Source organism: Falco biarmicus, chromosome Z (genome assembly GCF_023638135.1).
Source record: "Falco biarmicus isolate bFalBia1 chromosome Z, bFalBia1.pri, whole genome shotgun sequence".
NCBI classification, from domain to species: Eukaryota; Metazoa; Chordata; class Aves; order Falconiformes; family Falconidae; genus Falco; species Falco biarmicus.
Window position 1 is genome coordinate 12,904,030 of NC_079311.1, and position 10,199 is coordinate 12,914,228.

The following is a 10,199-nucleotide window of genomic DNA, read 5'->3' on the forward strand; positions in this document are numbered from 1 at the left end:
CATTGTCTATGGTTACACAAAATAATGCAGAGGATACTAATACGGTATTCATGATGTGATGATTTTTTGGAAACATTGTGCATTTGTATTGTTTATTGCAGTTCCATCTACATACAGGTGAGGAAGCAGGCAGGTATATGAAATAAATCACACAATGCAACAACAGACTCATGAAAGTATTTAATTAGATTGATAAACCTTCACTATATTATTTCAGTTTGAATGTTGAGGAATAGATTGAATAACCACAATATTTTAGAAAATTCCAAAAAGTAAAAAAAAAAACCCCAAAAAAACCAGTTAAGGTATTTCCAGGTGTAAAACTTCCTAGATTTTATTCAAACCATTGGCATTGGAAAAAGACTGTTTTGCCACTGAAAAGTTATTCTTTATCCCCTAGACTAGGTAGCAAATGTCTTTTTTATTAGCTTGTTATCGATATATTCAGAGGGTCTCCAGTTCCATGGTTCTTTTTGTGTAAACGGAGGAAAGTTATCTGCTTCTTCCTACAGCTAATTAGTCAAACCAGAAAAAATAATTTATTTAAAGGAAAGTCAAATGAAATCAGGTGTTTCCTGCAAATAGTGCAAGGGCATAGTGTTGAGCCTGACTGTGCAGTCAGAAGATGCAGGGTCTCTTGAAGATCTGTGTATGAAGAACAGATTAGTAAGAGGTTCCCCAGCATGTAGAACATCTCTCTCCCACCCCACTCAGACTGCTAAAAGTTATCAATAGCCCTTCCATCTGAATTGACCTCAATAGCAAGTCTTTGGTTTTTTAAGTGTGTCTTTCTGGGGCTGTCCTTTCAGACCAATATAAAGGCAAGGCTATGCAAGATAATTCTGATTATTCTCCAGCTGGCTAGCATCTGCTTTTCAGCTAATGAGTACTCTGTCCTCATAATTCCTGTCTGAATTTCCCCTACTTCACACCAGTCAGTGTAAAACATTGGATTGTACATTAGTACATTCTAAATTGGAATTAAAAGATAAAATCAATGGCAATCCAATGTTCCAGAAAATCGGGGGAAAATCCCTTTCCTCCTAATTTAAAATTTGCTAAAATGCACTTTCTGATATAGAGATATAAACCAGTCTGAAACGTGAGAAAGTGAGTTTTGTAGAATTTGTTTGTGTGCGAACCCTCATGGCTGAAACCTTCCAATGAGCATGCACAAGTACATGATGTTATTTAGTGTCCCATAGTACACTAACCATGGTCCTTTGGTTCAGACGTGGAATTAAGCTACCCCACGTTCTGTATTTGCACCTCACCTTTCCACAGCACTTTGTCTTACATGCAAATCCATCCTTTTTGGAACTAACTTCTGGTGTTGGATTGAACAGTTTCACACAATACCAAGTTCGACCTTGGAGCTCCTTTTACTCCTACACCTTTGTGAATTTTGCCCTGGATTTCAATGGCAATATGTACTTCCCAGCCACTGAATGCCAAATACAAAGCTACTGTAGTGGTATCCTTGTGTTCGTGAGTCCACATAATTGCTAATCACTGCATTTCATAGCAAAATAAAATGGTCTGAAAATAAGCGTTTTGATGAGATCTGAGAACAAATCAGTGTTCCTTGCACCAGATCTCTAGTGCATACCATTATTTTTTTTTTTTTTTGTAGCTTTTGCATCCTGCCTTCAGGCAGAAAAACACTCTCTGTTCCTGCCTGAGAAGCCTGTTTAGGTTAAGCTACTAAAAAGAAGCTACATGTATGGAAGAATGCACTAAACATATTGCCTGCGTGCCCAGAATATAACACACTTCATCTATCAAAGTCATGAAATACTGCCTGTGAAGCCTTTTTGGTCTCTTTCACTTTCATGAATAATACTTCTTTTTCTGTTCTTTCCTCACTACAACAAAGTACAGAGACATATTTTCAAAGTATTTAACCCTTTTTCACTCCCGAAGTAATGAAACTGTAGGTTGAAAAAATACTAGTACTGAATCTGTCAAAACTGACCAAGGGATCAAGATTTTTACCAATAGTTTGGGGAAATGCTGAATGCAGAGCACTAGAAAACTTCAGTTCGCCATGGGCAAAGGAGCCAGGATTTCACAGTGGCTGGAATGAAACACAGTCACGGGACATTTAAACTCTGTTTTTCCTGTTGGAAAAAAACCGTGTCCTTAAAAAGCCACAATGGAGTTCTTCTGAGAACACTTCTCATAAAGGATGGAAGGGATTTTAAATTGCAACAATGGACTTGAGGCAGAAAATGTGGGTGAGGTGTCAGAAAGACAGAGCAGATCTGAGCAGATCTCAATATATTGCTGTGCTTGTGCATTCTGTGACCTTTTCTGACAAACGTGTAATGTATATACACCTATGCATGGTGCAGTGTTTGTAAGTAAAAACATCAAGTATAAACACTTCTGTGTGCATCTGAAACAGGATAGTCAGGGCTAATCCATGCAACTGTTCTGAACAGAAAATGAACTGTGATTTAAAAACCAAATGATAGCTGGATCTCCTTGCCTGATAAAGGGTTTGGAGTTCCTCCACTGAGAGGACTGATAAATTATAGGTAATGCTTACTGCTGAAAGTTTGCAAAAGAGCATTAAAAATGAATTCTAGATCCATTCTCTGTGTTGTTTCTGAAACCCAGAGATGAAAAGGCCTATAGTACCAGAGATGTAACACACCTGCAGGCAGCTGGCCTGGTAGGGGTGGCTCGTTCAGGCTTGCTGCAGAGTGGAAATGGGCTCAGCATGAGCTGCTGTGCAGCTGATGCCCCATGCTGTGTATTAAAGATGTGTTGAGAAAACTCCTCTAATCTATATAACATGAAACTCTTCTGCAAGTTTTAATATGATTGATAGTAGAAAATTACACAGAGACCTTTCAAGACTCAGAAAATCTCCCATGTCAGAAGTGCATTCTCTAGCAGTATGGCTTTGCTGGCAATGTGTTGAGATTCAGGTTTCTGAGTGCAGATTGTGCTCTGCCTTTAAATAGATCAGTCCCTAAATGCTCATGGAAACCAGGCTGCGAGTGCCTTTGAGGCCTGACAGTCACCCATGACTAACTCATCTCTACAGCACCTTTAGTGTGAAAGATATTAGATGGATACACAAAATCCCAGGCCTCTGCTGCAAGAACTGACAATTTAGTTGGATGTCTCAACGTAACAACTTCCATGGGATAGATGCAGTGTCAGATTCTACCACTCCAGTCAAGTGCAGGAGCTCACTCTGCAAACTGTCTGGTATGTGCTCTCTATGTGACTCTGCTAATGACAATGTAATAAACAGTTAGTGCTACCAGGACTGTGGAGAGGTTGGATCAGACAGGGAGGAACTGCTGGTGGAAGAGCACCAGATTTCTGCAGAACTCAAGATCAAGAATAAAACACTGGTCCTGACCTGAGTACACTCACCACTGACTCATTTGGTTCCAGGCAAAAAGGGCCAGATATTGTTTAGTGCTCTAGGAGGACAAAAGGCAATTTTCTGTTAAAGGGTAGGCAGTGATCAGCTTGGATAATTGTAAAAATGCTATGTATGACAACAGAAATAAATAATAATAAAAAAAACAAACCACAAAATTGTCCTGTGTACAGCTGATCTGTATAGCACATTGTTTCTTAAAAGAAGGTAAACTCCACTGTAGCACTATGCCAAATGCTATTCTAAAAATAAATCTTATCTATCCCACGAACCTTCTCTGAATGTCCAGCTCATTGGTTTTCTTCAAACACTAATATGTGCCCTGCCACCCATACGATAGGACCAAGAAACACCTGGCAATTGGTTTCAATGAGACCAGGTGTTAACCCCACAAACAGAGCTCCACTACAACTGCATGCATTGTTTGGAGGGTAGCATTGAGGAGAGAAGCAGGATTTAGACCCAGAGGTGTTTTAAAGGTAGCAAGAACAGAAAGAAGCTCTCGCCTCCAGGCCACGGCTTGGTATCACCCAAGCTGTGGCATCCTGAAGCCAAGTTCAGATCCAAGACTAGAAGCTGCCTCTGAAAAGCAACGTGATTATTCCTGTTTGTTCCACAATCAGCACTGTTCCTACAAGTTCTAGCGGCCATCAGGAGAGACCCCATCAGCTGAACAAAAATAAAGCCCCAGTAATTCTCTGGCCTGAGCATGGAGTCTACAGAAAAAGCTTGAAGCTTCTGTCATGCTGTCTTTGATCAAATAAGCAGTAGATTCCTACTGGCTAAACTACAGTGTATTAAAAAAGTGTACTTTATTTAAAAAAACAACCCCCCAAAAACTTTCCTTTTTAAATGGCCAAATTCTTATATTTAAAATGGCCAAAAAAAACCCTATTCCCATTTATTTCTCTGCTTAACTAGAAGAAAAGAAAATAAAAATCACAGTGAGGTTTCAGAGGCAGTACTAATTTATTTCTGTAACTTCAAATTCTCACATGTTCAATAAAAAACCTCAGTGGATTATGGTGGATTAGCCTAGAAATATTGCTTAAACTTGTATTTTGTTACAAAATCTTACCTCAGCTAAATGAATGGAGGAAGGACATTGCCTGTAAATACGATGTTTTAAACATACATTTTGTTCTACCGTGGGAATTTTTCACTCCCGTTAAACTTTGCTTTAATACAAATACTTTCTTGGTCTTACACTAACAACGGAATAAAGCACGACTCAGATCTGCATGGCTGTATCTCAAGTCATATGTTTATCATTCCATTTTTCTCTGGAGTTTGCTGTCTTGCCTTGTAAAACCCCATATAACTTTTGACAGAGAACATCTAATCCTAGATAAAATGGAAAAAGTTGTCCCCTTCCTATATATATTTGCAGAACTGTACAAATCTAGGTTCCCAGCAGGCTGACACTTTGCTTTCTTACGCAAGGCAAGCAATTGCTAACAAACCCGGCAAAGGCAGTACGCAGCTACCTGGCAGCCTGTTTTCTCATGGTGGGTCTGACCTTCAGGGATGCTCAGCACCCATGGGCACACCCTGAGACCCTTACCTGCTTCCTCTGGGAACAGAATGCAATGAAAGACCCTACTCCGCATCACGTCCATCAGCAGTATTTTAGCTGTTGGCCTCAGGGTCATGAAATAACGACTTGCCTGCATCATCAAAGAGCTGCTCTGTACATTGCAGAATAAGGTCCTGCAGTGACTAAGTCCTGCAGGAGACAATCTGCCAAACAACAGAGTGCTTTTATGTGGAAGTGGGAGTTGCGCATGTCAGGGAGAGGATCTGTTTTTGTGGAATTCCTTTGCTCAGTGGATAAAACTTAGGTTGTACAGTACCATTGCTGCAGGCCAGAGCAGCAAAACTGCCTGTAGTCATCTATTCAGAGGCCGTACCTGACTCAAACTAACTAGTATTTTTTTAATTTATCCTAATAGTATTCTGATGCCCCACCAAAGCCTGATCAAAGCATTAACATCTTGTTTGGTCTGAAAGAAACCAAACTGTCTCATTTAAAAAAATTTTATTTTCTCCTTCTGGAAACCTCTGCAGAGACTGGTTGTCTGTAATGATTTGATGTAAGTTTCCAAACAAATAAACTGGTAGATGCATAAAGTTTCCATTCACTTTCCAAACAACTCCATGGACAGCAAAGAACGTCTTGCTTCAGTGGAAAATTCCTTGCCACTTCCTACACATTCGAGGCTGCTACAAAAAAAAGAGAGTTTTTCTTCTTTCCTACCCTGGTAACTCAATACATTTGTCTGGTACAACTTATGGTTGACAAAAAAAACCCAGGTAAGTAAGAACAGCTGTTAAGACTTCCCTCACAGAGGAATGTTTTTTGGAGTTGTGAGAGTTTAGTTATAGGAACTGGGACTTGTGAGACGCTAGCAAATTACTCTATGCTTTAGTAACCATTACTCTAAGAACTTAACCCTTAGAGCAGCTGTTTAGCATTCACATCGTATTATAGCACATCTCTTGTTACCTACATAGTAGCGGCCAGATAAGGTTTTTATACACATCATGGAACATGCAATTCACTGTTGGATAGAATAGCCAGGATTTTTGTCTCTGTAAGTTGCAGGCTCAGATTTTGAATGGTTAATCCTCATTACTCACTTCGTATTTTTCTTGTTATGTATCCATAAGCCATGAACAAACCCATGTCAGCCAGGTCCTCTGTCCCCTCCCCCCAGCAAAGCATGGCTCTGAGAGCCCTGAGTGGACCCCTCCCCCCAGCAAAGCATGGCTCTGAGAGCCCTGAGTGGACTGTAACCATTTATCAACCATAAAGAAACATCTGGCATTTTAGAAAAGGCACGTGAAAATGACGTTTTCAGAAGAGTCAGATCCAGCTCTGAACACAACACATAGAATTCTATTGCCTAGGCAACTTTAGAGGTACTGAAATGTATTTTTAATATCTGAGTCCACTGACATCTGCTCCTAGTCTCTGCAAGAACTGTGTCATGATCACGTTGTAATCTCCTTGTCAAGTATGCCTATAGAATCCAAAAGTGTTAGCAACATTCCAATGAACTCAATACTGGTGGCGAACGAAGCTAAAACCTGTACTTTGCAGGTACTGATGATGGATTAGCCTTTGAAAACTCCTCTGAGCCTATCTGGCTGCTAGGAGACTTTCAGAAGAGCCCAAAGGGTGAGCACATGGATTCCTTGAAGCAGAGGAAAATAAAATACTGCCAGGAAGAAAAGAGACAAATCACTTCTACGCTCCCTAACATCAGCCAGCTATTGGAGTGCATGCTGACATCTCTCAATCCCTCCCAAAATGGAGCGATGCTATTGCTAAGACCCATTCATCTATAGAGCATGACATTCTTTCCTACATACAGCTCCAGAGTTTTGATTCAGCTCTTGGTATCAGCTGGCAGCCACTGCTCCCCTCCTGCCAGTGTGTCTATGGGCTTGGGTACAACTGGCAGCAGGAAAACAAAATAAGAGGGAAAGGGAGAAAATCAAATTAAAATGTAAATTTTTTTTCCAAGATGAAGAACTGAATTGTTTAACCTTTAAACATGCTTGTTTACTTACAGAAAGAGTATTTCAGGCACAAAAGGTCTGAGTATCAGTCACATACCAGGTTAAATTGTAATAGTATCAGGATTGTCCCATGCAGTGCAGTCAGCTATATTATCCCCTATCAAGAAGTTGAAATTGTAGTTTTTGTATACATACATATATATAAAGTATGCATCTTTCACACTATGGTCTCCTGGTCTGAGCTGACTCCAGCAGGGTTTATGTAACAACAGTATCTGTCGTAAGGGCTGTTCTCCTTGTAAGAGCAGACAATGATACTATCTTTAGGAGCAACAAAAATGTTGTCTTCAACATCAGGGCAAGCAGCGCTGTCCCTGGTGGGAGAAGAGCTCTTCCTCTCCAAGGCACTGTACATGGAGCCATCTCCCACAAACACATTCCCCGGCATCTCTGGGTAGCAGGTCTCCAGGTATCTCAGCATCTCCTCCTGCTCCACCTTTCTGATGAGACTCTTGCACTCTCCCATGGTGGTGGTGGTGGTGGTGGTGCAGATGGACACGGAGTCCTCGCCTTGCAGCACCCTCCTGTCCTTCCGGTACGCTTTCTCGGCCAGCTCATCACAACTCCCCTTGCCGGACTCCAGGTCTGAGGGGGTCCTCAGCAGCTCCATGACATCCCGGTCCTTGACTTCCTTGCAGCATGGACACTTGTTCTTGGGCCATTTGGTACAGCCATCAGTCTTTCTGGTGAGGGCAATGGCGGCGATGCCCGGCAGGCAGATGGCCGGCCCGATGGCCAGCAGCGGGATGTCCCCCAGGGTCTCCCCCTTGATGCCAGACACGGTGAACATGAAGCCGAACACCAGGAAGACACTGACGAGAGCCACCACCAGCCCCGTCCGGGGGTTGATGTCATCGGGTCTCATGGTCCGCGCCATCCTGCCGGCGTGCGAGGGACCGCTGCCCTTGGCCGCGGCGGCCCCGGGGACAGGGGACGGGCGCTCGCCGGCAAAGTGGCTGAAGTTTCCCGGACGGTGAAGCGCGGCGGCCCCCGACGGCCGGCACCGCTCGGCTGCCCCTCGGTGGGGCCTCGGCCGGGGGCAGGGGCGGCGGCGGGGCCGGGGCCAGGAGCCGTGCTGCCTGCCGCGTCCCCCCCGCTCCGCCGTGCGCCCCGCTCCGCCGTGCGCCCCCGCTCCGCCGTGCGCCCCGCTCCGCCGTGCGCCCCGCTCCGCCGTGCGCCCCGCTCCGCCGTGCGCTGCGCTGGGCGGGAGCGCCCCCCCGCCGGCGGCCCCGCCGCGCCCCCTCACGCGTGACGGCAGCCACGGGCCGCGCGGCTCCAGCCCTGCGGACGGGCGGGGGTGGGGCGGGAGAGACCCGGGCGGGTTCCAGCCGCCGGCGGGCGGGCGGGCGAGTGCCGCGGGGGACACCGGCCCTTCCTCCTCCTCCTCGCCCGGCGCCGCGCAGCCCCGCAGCAGCCGAGGGTACGTGCGCCGCCCAGGCGTGCCGCGGCGCGGGGGGCTGCGGGGTCGGTGGGCGCCGGGCTTTGGGAGCGCTCGGGGGAGGCTCGGGGGGGGTCCCCCCCGCCTGATGGCCGCGGCGGCTTCGCTGGCAGCTGCGGCCGCTCCGGCCGGGCTCCCCCTCCCTCCTGGGTGGCGGGGAGCGAGTCCGGGGCGCCCGCGCGGACCCCGACACGCGCCCTGCCCCGCGGCGCTGGGGACCCCCGCCCCCAGAGCCCCCGCCGCTGTGGGGCAGGGGTTTGGGGAGTAAATCCCCCGCCGGACAGAGAGCGGTCCTGTCCCAAACTCTGCTTCCCCGCGGTAGGCGCAAGCAAGTAACGAGGCTCAGGAGATGCTGTGATGCCGCTGAATTTCATCCCGGAGGAGGCCCTTAGTGGTAAACCTCTCCCGGTGTTATCCCCTCCCCAAGACCCCAAGAATGAATTTAGCTTGTTGGGATGCACCACACGGGGTTCCCCTGGAAGTCTAAGGCCAGCAATAAACCGACTGTGAGGGTGGTGTTCAGCCTCTGTGATGTGATGCATATGGGTGATGGTAATTCAAAGGATGTCGCTCTATCTGAATTAATATAAGAGAGGATCTGAAATGTGTGGCAATGTGGAAACACAGGAAGAACCTTATGAGCAGCAGCATGTTTGGGCAGGTGGCTTCAACATCTCATGTGCCAGTGACATAAAGGGGTAAATGCTTTTACCTGGGGCAGAGATACTGGGAGAGAAAAAGGGGTGATGCCAGAAAGCATCCAAGAGAATTAAGAAAATAAAAAAGGATATTCAGAACTAAATCGCTAAACTGTGGTTTCTGTAAGTTTTCCTGTTAATGTGATTCCTTTTCCTCATACTAGAAATTTGGAAAGCTCACAGAAGCCATTTTCGAAAACACACAAATACCCCTCATCTTTCAGCCAAGAAAAGGCCTGGGTTCATCCTCCCTACAGTACATCATGAACAAAGCACCTCTGTGTTCTAGATTTCCAAAGTGCCTTGCAGAGAGCAAGCCTGAGAATATCCTCTTGTTAATGGGCACAACTCCTGGACACTTTATTCATAAACAGGGTGACAAGCCTTTGCTGTCTTAATTTGAAGGAAGGGTAAGTCTGGGAACACAAGTACTCGTATCAGGGAGAGGTGTTTTAAGTCGGTGGCAATGGCCTGGTTTTGAGATTAAAAGTTTGTAAAAACCGTGGTCATTGTTTGAACTTGTCCTCCAGAAAGTTGTCCAGTAAAACCCACATTAAGCCTCTGAGCCGTTGCAGAGTGGGCTGAAATGGGAATGATTTGAACTGTTAGGAATACTTTCCATCTTGCCTAAAAGGCTTAAAAATCAAAACCTTCCACTTAGATTTCAGCACCAGTTAACTTCTACTTTCTTCAGCATGCAGGATTTAGCAGGGTGAGGAACAACTGTAGCATCTCAGCTCGTATTTTCTGGAGTGAGAATTTACTGCTTGTTTCCATCTGCTGTTATTCAGATATACAGCTTTTGTGTCCTCACGTTAGAATGAATAATGCCTTTTTTACCCATCTGCTAAATTCTGGTTGAAGGGAAAACTTCAGCCAGTCTGCCCCACATAGCTAAAATGTTGTAAAGGTTATGTTATTAGCAGGGTTATCTTGGTAACTAATGCCTAGAAACTCACCATTCCTGCTCCCTGACCATCCTTCACCTCCCCTCGAACATTTGAATAGTCTTTAAGATTTCGTGTTGTGTTGGAAACTGGGTCTTTTGCTGAAAAACTGTGTTGCTTGGGAATAG

At 45.4% G+C, this 10,199-nt stretch overlaps 1 protein-coding gene across 1 annotated transcript; it reads right to left on the reverse strand.

The window, feature by feature from the left end:
• Positions 1-219: 219 nt before the first annotated feature.
• Positions 220-8,072, reverse strand: TMEM215 (transmembrane protein 215). The gene has a single exon (XM_056323645.1). It carries the CDS (start codon positions 7,863-7,865, stop codon positions 7,146-7,148), a length of 720 nt encoding a protein of 239 aa, XP_056179620.1. The 5' UTR covers positions 7,866-8,072; the 3' UTR covers positions 220-7,145.
• Positions 8,073-10,199: the final 2,127 nt, after the last annotated feature.